This window comes from Mirounga leonina, unplaced genomic scaffold (genome assembly GCF_011800145.1).
Source record: "Mirounga leonina isolate KUSES-001 unplaced genomic scaffold, KU_Mleo_1.0 Mir_448, whole genome shotgun sequence".
In the NCBI taxonomy this organism is placed as follows: Eukaryota; Metazoa; Chordata; class Mammalia; order Carnivora; family Phocidae; genus Mirounga; species Mirounga leonina.
The window spans coordinates 2,795,089-2,811,150 of NW_023270758.1; the positions used below are offsets into that span (position 1 = coordinate 2,795,089).

At 37.0% G+C, this 16,062-nt stretch overlaps 1 protein-coding gene across 1 annotated transcript in view; it reads right to left on the bottom strand.

Annotated features, from left to right (window-relative positions):
- The window catches only part of LOC117999114 (ATP-binding cassette sub-family A member 3-like), a 165,195-nt gene that overhangs the window by 116,938 nt on the left and 32,195 nt on the right, over positions 1-16,062 (bottom strand). The window contains exons 6-8 of the mRNA XM_034988028.1: positions 12,341-12,457; positions 11,876-11,993; positions 6,463-6,636 (exon numbers count right to left, since the gene is read on the bottom strand). Of these exons, the coding sequence (XP_034843919.1) occupies positions 6,463-6,636; positions 11,876-11,993; positions 12,341-12,457 (409 nt within the window). The remainder of the gene's footprint in view (positions 1-6,462; positions 6,637-11,875; positions 11,994-12,340; positions 12,458-16,062) is intronic.

Below are 16,062 nucleotides of genomic sequence, written 5' to 3' on the forward strand. Positions count from 1 at the left end.
GGGCTCCCTGCTCCGCGGGAAGCCTGCTTCTCCCTCTCCCACTCCCCCTGCTTGTGTTCCCTCTCTTGCTGTGTCTCTCTCTGTCAAATAAATAAATAAAATATTTTTAAAGATGTATACACTAAACAATGGCCTCTCAAAACACTTTAGGTACTAAAAATAGAAGATAAGCAAATGCATCTATAAACACTTTATGGAATCTCTGACCATATATACTTTGTTAGATCTGTGTGTTGTAGGGTAGTTTGGGTTTTTCTGGGGGGGGGGTTGTGGGTTCTTTTAAAATTTTGTATTGTATATGAACTCCTTTTGAATTTGGCGGTTAAACACATAGCCAAAGACAAAACAAACATACTATATAGTGATTTCCCCGAAAACCCCTTTCAATTTTGGAGGCAGCTTTTAGACTATTTTGTTGGTGGTTGCTATTTACTCTTTTACTAGGCAATGACACCAGAGAAGCAGCCTCTATATTTTCTTACACTGTGTACACTTGCATTTAGAATGAGCCCCAAGGGAAATAATGGAAATGTATATAGAACTATTAGTTCCTACTTACATGATTTAATTATATCAAGATATATGAATTGAACTCTAAGTTTAATGTAGACAAACTTTCCATTTTAGTCCATTTTACTGTTTATGTTAAAATAACATCCCTCTCCTACATATTCTTTTCTTGACCTAGATGCACTGTTAATGGGATTATAAACTGGTACAGCCACTATAGAAAACAGTATGGAGGTTCCTCAAAAATTTAAAACATATGATCCAGCAACCCCTCTCCTAGGTATATATTCAAAAGAAATGAAAACAGAAAAAAAAGAGAAATGCAAGCAGGATCTTGGAAAGATAGCTGTACCCCCAAATTCACTGCACCATTATTCAAACAGCTGAGGTATGAAAACAACCTAAGTATCCATCAACAGATGAATGGATAAAGAAAATACCCATTCCGTTATCTAAGAAACTATGTGATATATACACAGTTGACCCATGAACAACATGGGCTTGAACTGTGGGTCCACTTATACATGATTTTTTTTTTCCCCAATAAATATATGTGCAGGGGCACCTGGGTGGCCCAGTCAGTTAAGTGTCTGACTCTTGGTTTAGGCTGAGGTCATGATCTCAAGGTTGTGAGATTGAGCCCCATGTTAGGCTCTGCACTCAGCACAGAGTCTGCTTGAGAGATTCTCTCTCTCCCTCTCCCTCTGCCCCCTACTCCGGTGCATGCTCACTCTCTCTCAATCTCTCTCAGATAAATAAATAAATAAATAAATAAATAAATAAATAAATAAATAAATAAAAATATATATGTACAATACTGTAAATGTATTTTGTCTTCCTTATGATTTTCTTAATAACATTTTCTTTTTTTAGCTTACTTTATTTTTATACAGTATATAATACATATAACATACAAAATATGAATTAAGCAACTATTTATATTATTGGTAAGATTTCCAGCCAACACTAGACTATTGGTAGTTAAGTTTTTAGGGAGTCAAAAGTTATATACAGATTTTCAACTGTATGGGCAGTCAGTGTCCTAACCCCCATATTGTTCAAGGGTCAACTGTGTGTATATATACATACATATACACACACGTGCATGCGCACACACACACACGCACACACACACAATACTGGAATATTATTTGACCATAAAAAAGAAGGAAATCCTGATATTTGCAACAACATGGATGAATTTGGAAGACATTATGCTAAGTGAAACTAGCCAGACACAGAAAGACAAATAATGTATGATCTCACTTATATATTTTATCTAAAGAGCTCATGGAACCAGAGAGTAAAAGAATGATTTCCAGGGACAGTGGGTTGGGAAAAATTGGGAGATGTTAGTCAACGGGTATAAACTTTCAGTTATAAGATGAATAAATTCTGTGGATCTGATGTACAACATGGTAATTATAGTTAATAATAATTTGTTGTATACTTGAAATTTGCTAAGAAATTGATCTTAAATGTTGTCACCACACAAACACACACACAAATAGTATCTAAAGTAATGGATGTGTCAACTTGATTGTGATCACCATTTCACAGTATATATGTTGTATATTAAATTATCTTGTATCACTGCACACCTTTAAAAAAATCACACTGCAAAACCTAAATATACACATTTTTTATGAGCCATACCTCAGTAAAGCTGGGAAAAAAGAAGGAAAATAAAGTTACATGTTCATTTCAATTGATGCAGAAAGAGTAGTTGACAATATCAATACTCTTTCATAATAATAACAAAACATTTAAAAATGGAAAGAGAAAGCACTTTCTTAATTGGATAAAGTTCACTATGAAAAACCCACAACTAAAATAATAATCAAAGGTAAAAGACAGAAAGCTTTCTTCAGAAGACCAGGAACAAAATAAACATGTTCACTTTCCCACTTCTATTCAACACTGTACATATGTAAAGTTATATCCATAGAAATTCAGCAAGATAAAGAGATAAGGCAAATTAGGTAGGAAGAACTAAAACTATTCTTACTCACAGATGACATAACGATGTATAGAAAATCCTAAAGACTCTGCCAAAAAGCATGTTAAAGCTAATAAAAGAATTCAGCAAAGTTGCAGGATACAAGGTCAACATACAATAATCAGCAGTACATCTATCTACTAGTAATGAACAACTAAAAAGGATTTTAAGATAATTCCATTTACAATAGCATCAACAGAATGAAATGCTTATGAATAAATTTAAACAAGAGCTGCAAGACTTGTATGCTGACTATTACAAAATATCACTGAAAGAAATTAAAGAAGACTTAAATAAGTGGGAAAACTTCCTGTGTTCATAAATTAGAAGACTACATTATTAAGATGGCAATAGTACCCAAAGCAATCTATAGATTCAAGACAACACTTATTGACATCTCAACAGCCCTTTGAGAAATGAAAAAGCTGAACCATAATTTTTTTTAAGATTTATTTATTATTTATTTTAGAAAGAGTGGAACGAGACAGTGTGAGCAGGGAGAGGGGCAGAGGGAGAGGGAGAGAAAAATCCCAAGCGGACTCCACACTGAGCATGCAGCCAGACAGGGGACTCAATCTTATGACCCTGAAATCGTGACCTCAGCCCAAATCACAAGTCAGACGCTTAACCAACTGAGCCACCCAGGTGCCCCTGAACTATAATTATATATGCAACTTCAAAGGATACATGTACCTCTATGTTTATGGCAGAATTATTCACAATAGCCAGATTATGGAAAGAGCCCAAGTGTCCACCAATTGATAAATGGAAAAAGAAGATGTGGTATGTATATACAATGGAATATTACTCAGTCATAGAAAATAATGAAATCTTGCCATTTGCAATGATGTGGATGGAGATAGAGAGTATTATGCTAAGCAAAATAAGTCAGTCAGAGAAAGACAAATACCACATGATTTCACTCATATGTGGAATTTAAGAAACAAAACAACAAGCATAGAGAAAAAGAGAGAGAGAGGCAAACCAAGAAACTGACTTTTAACTATAAAGAACAAACTGATGGTTATCAGAGGGGAGGTGGGTGGGAGGGATGGGTTAAATAGGTGATGAGGATTAAGGAGGGCACTTGCTGTGATGAGCACCAGGTGTTGTATGCAAGTGTTGAATCACTATATTGTACACCTGAAACTATTACACTGTATGTTAACTAACTAGAATTTAAAGAAAAACTTTTTAAAATACAATAAAAAGTTAAAATCCAATTGTTAAAAAATTTATATGGAACTTCAAGAGACCCAGAATAGCCAAAAGAATCTTAATTAAAGAAGAACTAAGCTGAAAGACACACTTTCTGATTTCAGTACTACCAAGCTACAGTAATCAAACTGGTACTGGTGAAAGACAGACACATAGATCAAAGTAATACAACTGTGAGTAATGGCTACTAGCTTTTGGTAAGGACTCCAAGATAATTACATTGGATTAAAAAAGACTAATTTCGGGGCGCCTGGGTGGCCCAGTCGTTAAGCGTCTGCCTTCAGCTCAGGTCATGGTCCCGGGGTCCTGGGATCAAGCCCCGCGTCAGGCTCCCTGCTTGGCGGGGAGTCTGCTTCTCCCTCTCTCACTCCCCCTGCTTGTGTTCCCTCTTCTCCCTGTGTCTCTCTCCGTCAAATAAATAAATAAAATCTTAAAAAAAAAAACAAAACAAAAAAAAACCAAAGACTAATTTCTACAAGTGATGTTGAGATAACTGGATATACACATGCAAACGAATAAAGTTGGACTCTTCCCTTACAATATGTACAAGTATTAACTTTTTAAAATGGATCAAAAACCTAAATAGCTACAAATACTTTTTTTAAAAAACTCTTAGAAAAAACATGGAGGCAAATATTCGTGACTTTGGATTTGGTAAATATATGACACCAAAACACAAGCAATAAAATAATAAATTGGATGTGATAAAAATTAAAAACTTTTGTGCATAAAAGGGCACTATCAAGAGAGTTAAAAACACAACCTACAGAATAGAAGAAAATATCATATAATAAAGGGCTTGTATCTAGAATATATAAAGAACTCTTACTACTTAACAACAAAAGACAAACAACCCAATTTAAAAATAGGCAAAGGACTTGCATAGATATTTCTTCAAAGAAGTTGTACAAATGTCCAACAAGCACATGAAAAGATGATTAATATCATTAGTCATTAGAGAAATACAAACCAAAGCCATGATAACATACCACTTCATACCCACCAGGATGAGAATATTAAAAAAAAAGAGAAAATACAAGCTCAAATGAAGAGAAACATGATTAAAAAAAAAAAAAACTAGAACATATAATAAAATTTTAAAAAATAAGGGGCTCCTGGGTGGCTCAGTCGTTAAGCGTCTGCCTTTGGCTCAGGTCATGATCCCAGCGTCCTGGGATCGAGCCCTGCATCGGGCTCCCTGCTCGGCAGGAGGCCTGCTTCTTTCTCCCTCTCCCACTGCCCCTGCTTGTGTTCCCTCTCTTGCTCTCTCTCTGTCAAATAAATAAATAAAATCTTTAAAAAAATTTAAAATAAATAAATGAATATCTAAACCGTTAAAAAAAATAAAATAAAATATTCCCTTAAAAAAAAAAAAAACCAGAACAGACACACGTTATATAGCAAAGATGAGGGGGTTTTTTAATTAGGATCCCTAATCAGTTGATTATTAGGATCCCTAATCAGTTGATTATTTCCAATATACAGAACTGAACCACTGATACAGGTAACAGCGTGGGTGAAGAACAACTGTCTTAGGCTAAGTGGAAGAAGCCAGTGTCAAAACCATATAATTCCATTTGCATGGATTTGGTTAAAGGCAAAACTGCCAAGAGGAACAGATCAATGATTGCTAGGTGTTAGGGGCTGAAGGGAAGGGGCAACATAAGGGAATTTTTTTGTTAGGAGGAAACAGTTCTGTTTTCTGATTGCTGTGGAGGTTAAATTAATATATACATGTGTTGAGACTCACAGGATTGTACACCCCCCAAAAGGGTAATTTTATTGAATGTAAAGTTTAATAATATTTTAAAAGGCCCAGAAAAAAAGATAATAAAGGAATATGAAGAACAACTTCATAATTTTGGCCACTAAAATATAATAGACAAATTCTATACAAGATATAAGCTACTAAAGCTTATTCAAGGAAAATGGATAATCTGAATATTTCTACATCTATTGAAGAATTAAATTTGTAATCAAAACCCTACTCCAAGCCACTTATGGTAATTTACCCTCATGCCACATAATCCAATAACATAAAACTACATATGTGTCATTCATTTCAGGTTTATTTCAATTGAAAAATACTATAAAGCTCCTAAATGCTCATAGATAGGTTGAATGAACTTTGCCACACCCACACAATGTATCTGTAAAAACTAATGAAGATGTATCTGTAAGCTCATAGGGAATCATTTCTAAAATATAATGTTAAAATATGGATATTAGCTGGGTGTCTCAACCTTGTCACTGCTGACATTTGAACCTGGATACTTCTGTTTCAGGGAATGTCCTGTATTTTGTAAGATATTTAGTAGCATCTCTGGCTTCTGCACACTAGATATCAGTAGCGGTCCTCCACTAGACATCATAATCAAAAACCAAAAATGTCTCTAGGCATTGCCAATATCCCCTAGGTGGCCAAACTGCCCCCCAAGATGAGCCCACCGATATAAAGACTTGTAAATACATACATACATACATATTTGCATATATATGTTCATGTACATAGGTACACACATACACTGTGTGTGTGTATATATATATACTAAATATAGTCCAGAGGTATCACTTTTATGATAAAAAATACTACAATCCAGGAAAAAAATATTTAAGAAACACTACAATCATCTCTCACCCGCTGTTCCACCCACTCCATTGGCAACCCCAGATCATATGCCTTTTCTTCCTCAGAATCAAATCATCAAAGTCAATTTTTCAAAGGAAAGACTCACCCTTCATTTCCATCTTGCTTATAAAATCAACCCCCAAAGCTACTGCAACATTCGAAAAGACACAGAAAGCCAGCTTCTCGGTGAGGGTCATCTGTGTATATATGGTCCTCACGAATACATATGGAAAGAAGGTGGCAAAATAGAGGAAACCTCCAACAGAAACAGCCAAAGTAGCTGAAAAGTAAGAAAGAAAAGACAGAGTTAGTTCAAGTAAACTACAAAAGCTTGATGTAGAAATATCCTCATCTTATTACAAAAGAGCTCTAAAATGTAGACCCTACAAAAGAAGGGAAACTGTCTTGGTCACCACCATATCACGAGCATCTAGAACAGTGCTGAACATAGACAGGTGCTCAATAAATATTTTTGCTTAAATGAATGAATAAATGGTACAGGGAATAAACTTTTCTGGAATTGATCCTCCTTCTAATGCTATGATTATGGATATTTACTCATCTAAAAAAGGATTTGCCCTTATGTTTATGGAAACTTCCTTTTTCATTTTTATTCATGACTACTCAGCCTAACAATCTCTAGATTACACCACCACTAATCACATCATATGAATACACCTACACAGTTTACATTTATTTTGGAATTTTGGAAGATGAAAACTGAAAAAGTTGACAACAATATATTTCCAGTCTTATTTATGATACTTTGAACACTTATTTATAAATAATACTTTATAAAACAGTATATTAAAAAGACAGAGAAAAAAGTCAGTGTAACAGAGAAGCCTCTGGATTAGGATGCTATGTATCATGAGGATTGCATTATTTCAGACCAACTCTTTTAATGACAGAAAAATCTAGACAAATTATTTTTTAAGTTTGTTTATTTATTTATTTGTATGTTAAAGTATTACTTTTTAAGTATGTTAAGTGACAGAGAGCTACCAGGCAAGGACAATTTATAGGGTCAAAATCAAGATAAGATAAGAAGAGAACTCAAGAGAGGTAAGTCTAAAATTTGGTGCTAATTTTCACCTTGAAGCATTTGTAAAATCTAAACTATGGCTTAGAATCTGAGGGACTGAGCAGAGTTTTGGACAGTGTCAAAGGCGTACAGAAATTAAGACATGCTAAAGAAAAGATGCCATAATTAATACCTCGAACTTTTACTTAGGGCCCTGAAAGGCTACATCTGAAGTACAGGTGTACCAGAAATGGATCATTTTCTATCACCTCAAATCCTTATTGGATTATTATCAAACCCCTTATCTAGGAGTGCTAGAGCCCCACACCTAAATGACTGATGATTTAAAAGTAAATCCTCTATGCAGGAAAAAAAGTTATCCAAAGACTCAAATAATTTCTATAATTTTTATATGCAATGTTTTACATTAAATAAATTACTAGGAATACCAGGTGTTATAGGTTGAATTGTGTCCACCGCCCCAATATTCACATGTTGAAGCCCTAATCTCCAGTACCTCAGAATGTGCTGTATTTAGAGACAGGGCCTTTTTTTAAACAAAGGATGATTAGGTTAATATGAGGTCAGGTCATCCTCTGGGATAGCGCTGTGTGAGTGTTAAAAACACTCCCCAAGATTCCATTCCTCTTTATGGCTGAGTGATATTCGTGTGTGTGTGTGTGTGTGTGTGTGTATACACCACATCTTCTTTATCCATTCATCAATAAATGGACATTTGGGCTGTTTCCATAACTTGGCTATTGTAGAATAATGCTGCTATAAACATCAGGGTACATATATCCCTTTGAATTAATATTTTTGTATTCTTCGGGTAAATACCTAGTAGTGCAATTACTGGGACATAGGGTAGTTCTTTTTTAACTTTGTGAGGAACTTCCAAGCTAGAGATTATTATGCTAAATGAAATATGTCAGTCAGAGGAAGTCAAATACCATATGATTTCACTCACATGTGGACTTAAGAAACAAAACAAATGAGGGACGCCTGGGTGGCTCAGTGGTTGAGCATCCAACTCTACCTGCCCAGTGTGGAGTCTACTTAAACAAACAAACAAACAAACAAAACAAATGAGCTAAGGGGAAAAAGAGAGAGAGAGAAGCAAACCAAGAAACAGACTGTTAACTAGAGAGAGCAAACTGATGGTTACCATAAGGGAAGTTGGGGGCAGGGAGGAGTTAAACAGCTGATGGGGATTAAGGAGCGCACTTGCTGTGATGAGCACTGTGTGTTGTATGGAAATGTTGATCACTATATCGTGCACCCGAAACTAACAGAACACTGTATACTAACTGTACTGGAAATTTAAATTAAATTAAATTATATTAAATTATAGAAAAAGAGGCCAGGATGTGGTGAAACAGGAACCCTTATCCACTGCTGGTGGGGATAAATATAAAATTTATAGCCACATTGGAAAAAATTGGGGAGGTTCTTTAAAAGTTAAATATAAATTTATCTTCATAATCCAACAATCCCATTTCCAGGAGAAGCAAAAACATATGTCCACATAAAGACTTGTATGTAAATAGCCATAGCAGTGTTATTCATAGTGGCCAAAAATACTGTGAACAATATAAATGTCCTTTAACCCTGGGATGGATAAACAAAATGTTGTATATCCATATAAGGAAATATTATTCAGCAATTAACAGAAAGGAAATACTCATACATGCTAAAACATGAATGGATTTCAAAATCATTATGTTAAGTAAAAGAAACTAGACTAGATATTTTAGAAGAAGAAAAGACTTCATACTTTATCCATACACACCAAATGTCTAGATAAGCCAAATTTATGTAGAGAGAAAGCAGGTAAGTTGTTGTCTTGTACCAGAGAGATAAGAATGAGGACTGACTGAAAATTAGCTCAAAGGAAATTTTAGAAGTGATGGAAAATTTCTAAAATGAGATTTGGTGATGGTTGCATAACTTGAAAAATTTACTAGTGGGTGAATTTTATGGTGTGTCTATTGTACTTTTATAAAGCTGTAAAAATATGTGGTCAAAAGATGGAAACAGGCATTTTATAAAGAAAAACACACATGGTTCTTATTAACCTAAAAATATGATCAGCATCAATAATTACCAGGAAATTACAAATAACAGTACTATGAGATACCTTTCACACCTCAAAATTTGATACAAATTTTAAAAGTCTGAAACAATAGAGATACTTATCTACTGCTAGGAGGAATTTGAAATTGTACCACTTTGGAAACAGTTTGACATAACCTAGTAAGGTAACATGTTCACATATCCTACCTGAGTAAGGAATTCCACTCCTAATTATGTGTCCCAGAAAAAATCTGGTACATCTCTACCAGCTGATATACAAGAATGTTCACATCAATATTATTCCTAACAATAACTAACTAGAAACCACCCAAATACCTATCATGTGTACCTGTACAAGAGGACTCTATATAGCAGTAAAAATGAAATCACAGCCATATAGATAACACCATGTTGCATCCAAATCATATGGTGTAATTTCACTAATAAGACGAAGCAATACATTAGCTAGTGATAGATATATAAGTGAGAAAGCTGTAAAAAAAAAAAAAAAAGGTCAATCAGAATAGTGGTTATTATCAGAAAGGAGCACGTAAAGCATTCCTTAGATCCTAGCAATTTCTGTTTTCCAATGTGGTATGTTGAGTACTTGGGTGAGCACCTGGGTGTTCATTTTATTATTATGTACACTGTATATACACTCTTGCATTTGTTATCTATTTCATGCCATGAAAAAACTTAAAGGACTTATAATTTAAAAAAAGATATGGAAAAGCATCAGTAGAAAAATAATAGAATGATACCACTTCATATATAGATCATTCCCGACAGAATACATGTAGTTTTATTCAGTCAAAAAGACAACTAAAACAGGAATCACAAAAAAACCAACCACCAAAAAACTTCAGATATGTAAGTAGATGGCAAAAGGGATAAAGAAGCACTTTCATAGGGGCGCCTGGGTGGCTCAGTCGTTAGCTGTCTGCCTTCGGCTGGGGTCATGATCCTGGGGTCCTGGGATCAAGCCCCACATTAGGCTCCCTGCTCAGCGGGAAGCCTGCTTCTCCCTCTCCCACTCCCCCTGCTTGTGTTCCCTCTCTCACGGCGTCTCTCTCTGTCAAATAAAATTTAAAAAAAAAAAAAAGAAGCACTTCCATAACTTCCAAAATATTAAATTTTATATAACTCACTAATCTTCTGCTATTAAAACTTGGAATTTTTATCTGCTGATTGCATTCACTGATGCCCTTCTCACATAAACCACAATCTTAATACCTTGGTGAATTTAAGCAAAGCAAGAATTTGCTGTTCCCTCTGTGTGGCACCTTTGTTTCTCATTCACCTGCACAGCAAGAGAGGCTCTTTGAGGTTTTACCTTTATTTGAGGTGTCCTCTTAAATAATCCACCTTTAGCAGGTTCTCCAGACTTACCTTAGCTCCCTGAATTGCTGTCGGAAGAAAACACCAAAATCTCTGGTGCTCAAAGAAAATCCCAACACAAAAGCTATCTTTGGCTTTCAATCACCTCCCACCTAATTTTGGACTTTGTGTCACCTCGGCAATGTTTATAAACAGAAGGAATGTTTTTAAATATTTAATCAGTATCCTAGTTGTTTTGGCCAATGAGTTGCTCCTTGGCATTGTACACTTTACCCTGCTCTTCAGCCTGACTTTGACAGAATGATTCTCTGCACTCATAGTTTTACTAGACTTCATGATAGATGGCAGGTATGACTCTCTACTTTGTAAGAACCAACCAACTGGTAGCAGTGTTATTGCTGAAAATAATAAAAATACCTATGAAATGTAAAGTTTACCATAAAGCAATTTGTTTTATAGTACTTGTGCCTTAAATGACCGAGAGAAGGTAATACTCTAATTATTCAGTATATATGAAAGATATAAAAGTGTAATGGTGAATATTTGTTGTGTGAAAAAGAAGATATACTTATTTTTTTAATAAATGATAACAGAAAATGACCACTGGGGAAGTAATTGTACAAATTCCCTAACTTAGCCTAGTCTGAATTTATCCAGTCACATATTCCTCACATGTGAGAACACAAAGGGTAGGAAGTCGATTCTCATGTGCTTTTTGCATATTCAACATGGTTCCAGGCATGTGATGAGTGATTCAAAGACTTTTCAAAGAGCAAGTGGGTGAATGAATGAATATTTCCATATGACCCTATTTTAGTTGACACCCTATTATCACATGTGACCTTATGTCAGTTTTTATCCTCTTTTTACAGGCATCCTCTGCTGTATTGATTTCCTGATCTTGGCCCTTCCTCTCAAATCATTTTACATGCATATGATATCTGTCTTTCTTGTTCAAGTGTAATAAGCAGAGGCTGGATATGAGGTGGCAGCTGAAGTTTAGAACGAGCTCCCAAATGAAATCCTCTTTAAAGTCAACAGAAATGCTGAGAATCTGTCAAGGGAGGAGTCTTAGACTCACCTGTATTGAAGAATGTGGAAATCAGAAAGCCGAAGGATATAGAGGCGACGACAAAGCACAGGAAAAAGACAAAGACGAGAGATGGGTCACTGTACTGGAGGACCACATCAGGTACGATCTAACAAAACAACCAGGATGCCAGTTTAGTCCTACAGTAAGAGGTGTCATAGATAAACAAGGGAGGCCAAAGAAAATACCCTTACCACTCGAGTAGCCCTAGGGAAACGGGTCACTGCTCAGAGAGATGCAAAGTTAGCTAAAAAACTCTTTTCTTGTGGAAGGGTTGCCCATCTAGGTCTAGGGTTTTGTGTGCTGATAAGCTGAGCAGCTTCTGAATTCCCTAGGGGACTCAATGAAAAATGTACATATTCTTTTGCAAACTAAAACCCACTCAGTCCATCCCCACAGTTATTTTATCCCTCTCGAACTTTAGATGCAGTGTGCTGCATTCAAATACATACTTGCCTTGACAAATAAAATCACGCAGAGTAAACAGATGATAATTAAAAACATCAGAAAGAATGAGACAAAATAGGAAGCCCAGAGCATAGCATTACTGAGTCCTATCATGAGCTGGTACTCCTGTAGGAGAGGAAACACAAACCAGATGTCATGAAAAACAATTCATAGTTTTCAAAATGCATTCATAAATATTATCTGACTTATTTCCCATAAAAACTTACATAGGTTAAGTATTATCTTCCTCATGTTACAGAGAAATCAAGTCTCAGAATAGTCAAGTGACCTGATCAAAACCATCCACCTAATGAGTGGTGGAGCTACGATGCCGACTCAGAATTTTGAGTCCAGATCTTCTCCCTGATAACTTACCAGTTGCAGTTCTAAGACAAGAAATAATTAAAAATTTAAAACACAAAAAATAGGACCACCTTTCTTTTTATTATGTTCTACCTCCAGGAATTATTAAAGGAAGGTATATAAGCTTTAATTCCATTATAGTTTAAAGCAGGGGCAGGCAAACTACAGCCTATGGGCTAAATCCAGGCTGCCTCATACTTTTATAAATAAGGCTTTATTGGCACACAGCCATGTTCACTCATTTCCGTACCATGGCTGCATTCACCCTACAACAGAGCTGATAACTGTAATATGGCCTGCAAAGCCTAAAATATATATTATCTGGTTTTGTTTACAGGTAAAGTTTGCCATTCCCTAATTTACATAAACCCTTCTAATTTTATAGATCATAAAGCCAGACTCAAAGAGGGTGAATTGCTTCTACAAAGTTGCACAGAAGGAGCTCTCTGTTCTGTGCTCTTCCCCCTCCATCATGCTGCCTCTGTACATTTCTGAGGCCACTTTTCCCTGGTACAATGAATCTGAGAGAGATTCCCCTGGTTTGAATCCTCTCTCTGCCACTTACCAGGAGTATAACCTTGAGAAAACTCCTTGACCTCTCTGTGCCTCAATGTCCTGATCTGTGAACACTAAAATCCAAATAACATAATGGGCAAGTTTGCAGAGTTTTAGTAGTGAGCTTCATGAACTACAATTCAGCACAGTATCCAAAATATGTAAAGAACTTATAAAATTCAACACCCAAAAACCAAATAATCCAATTTAAAAATGGGCAGAAGACATGAACAGACATTTCTCCAAAGAAGACATACAAACAGCCAAGACACATGAAAAGATGCTCATCATCACTTATCATCAGGGAAATGCAAATCAGAATGAGATTATCACCTCACAACTTTCAGAATGGCTAAAATCAAAAACAAAATAAACAATGCAGTTGGTAAGGATGTGGGGAAAAAAAACAAACCCTAATAATAAACTTAACTGGAGAACTGACAGACCTGTACTCTGAAACTATAAAATATCAATGAAAGAAACTAAAGATGACACAAATGGAAAGAAATTCCATGCTCATGGATTGGAAGAACACATACTGTTAAAAGGTCTATACTACCCAAAGCAATCTATACATTTAATGCAATCCCTATCAAAATACCACCAGCATTTTTCACAGAGCTAGAACAAACAATCCTAGAATTTACATGGAACCACAAAAGATCCTGGAATAACCAAAGTAATCTTGAAAAGAAAAAACTGGAGGGGAGCAGGGGAAAGATGGCAGAGGAGTAGGGGACCCTATTCCAACTGGTCCCCGGAATTGAGCTGGATATCTACCAGACCACTCTGAGCACCCATGAAATCAGCCTGAGATGTAAGAAAATAGATCTGGATCTCTACAAACAGAATATCGTGGGCAGTTGGTTTCAAGGTACGAAGCAGGGAGCCATGACACCACAGGCAGATATCGGAGGATAAACAGCAGCGGGAGGGAGCCTGGCTGTGGGGATCCTACACCATCATTGAGCGACAGCCTCGCGCGCTGGGGACAGGGCACAGACTCGCAGACCGGCAGTGGCAGAGAAAGGACTTTAGGGCAGCCCCTGGGAGGGAAACCCGGAACAGCGGGGTCATGCGTGCGAACTGGGAGCGGCGGGGGGTTTTAGAAGCACAAAGGGCAGAGTCGTGCCCCGACCTGGAGGCAGGACTGGGGGCACTGTGGAGGGGCGCACAACCTGGGCTGCTGCAGTTTATAGCAGCACAGACAGAAATGGAGACAGTGTGGCCTGGAGAGCTCACTGAAGAACACACTGGGATCTCTCTGCTCTGAGGCAGAAGGTTGGAAACGGTCTCTTCTGCTCTGACTCTCGGAAGAACGCGGAAAGCAGCCAGGGAAAGCCGCCAGAGAATAAAAGCCCCAAAAAACTGGTTCCCACTGAGACAATCCCTCGCCTCAGGGGGGCAGGGCAACTCTGCCCAAATAGGGTTGCCTGAGTAACAGTGTGACAGGCCCCTGCCCCAGAAGACAGGCTGGGAAAACAAGAGGCCCGCAACCCTAAGGTCCCTAGAAAATAGGTGCATCTTGCTTGGATTCTGGTCAATAATTTGGACTCTATACATTCCCTCAACCACCCATCAACAGAATGACTAGGAGGAGGAACCCCCAAATTAGAAAAGACTCAGACATTATGACTTATGCTGTAGATTTACAAATGGATGCAGATATAACCAAGATGTCGGAGATGGAATTCAGGCTAGCAATTGTGACGACAATAGCTAGAATGGAGAAATCAATTAATGGCAACATAGAGTCTCTAGGGCAGAAATGAAAGCTGAATTGGCAGAACTTAAAAATGCTATCAATGAGATCCAATCTAATCTAGATAATCTAACAGCTAGGGTAAGTGAGGCAAAAGAACGAATAAGTGGCCTGGAAGACAATATAATAGATAAAAAGGGAAAAGAGGAGGCCAGGGAAAAACAACTCAGAATCCATGAAAATAGAATCAGAGAAATAAGTGACACCATGAAGCATTCCAATGTCAGAATAATTGGAATCCCGGAGGGAGTGGAGAGAGAGAAAGGACTAGAAGATGTATTTGAGCAAATCGTAGATGAGAACTTCCCTAATCTGGGGAATGAAACAAATATTCGTGTCCTAGAAGCAGAGAGGACATCTCCCAAGATCAAGGAAAACAGGTCAACACCCCAGCATGTAATAGTAAAACTTGCAAATCTTAGAACCAAGGAAACCATCTTAAGGGCAGTTAGGGGGTAGAGATTCCTTACGTACAGAGGGAAGAACATCAGAATAACGTCAGACCTATCCACAGAGACCCAGCAAGACAGAAAGGCCTGGCAAGACATATTCAGGGTACTAAACGAGAAGAACATGCAGCCAAGAATACTTTATCCGACAAGGCTGTCATTTAGAATGGATGGAGAGATGTAGAGCTTCCAAGACCAGCAGAAACTGAAAGAATATGTGACCACTAAGCCGGCCCTGCAAGAAATATTAAGGGGGGTTCTACAAAAGGAGAAAGACCCCAAGAGTCATATACAACAGAAATTTACAGGGACAATCTATAAAAGCAACATCTTCACAGGCAACATGATGACAATTAATTCATATCTTTCAATAATCGCTCTCAACGTGAATAGCCTAAATGCTCCCATAAAATGGCACAGGGTTGCAGATTGAATAAAAAGACAGGACCCATCCATATGCTGTCTACAAGAGACTCATTTTGAACCTAAAGATACATCCAGACTGAAAGTGAAGGGATGGAGATCCATCTTCCATGCCAGTGAACCTCAAAAGAAAGCTGGGGTAGCAATTCTTATATCAGACAAATTAGATTTTAAACTAA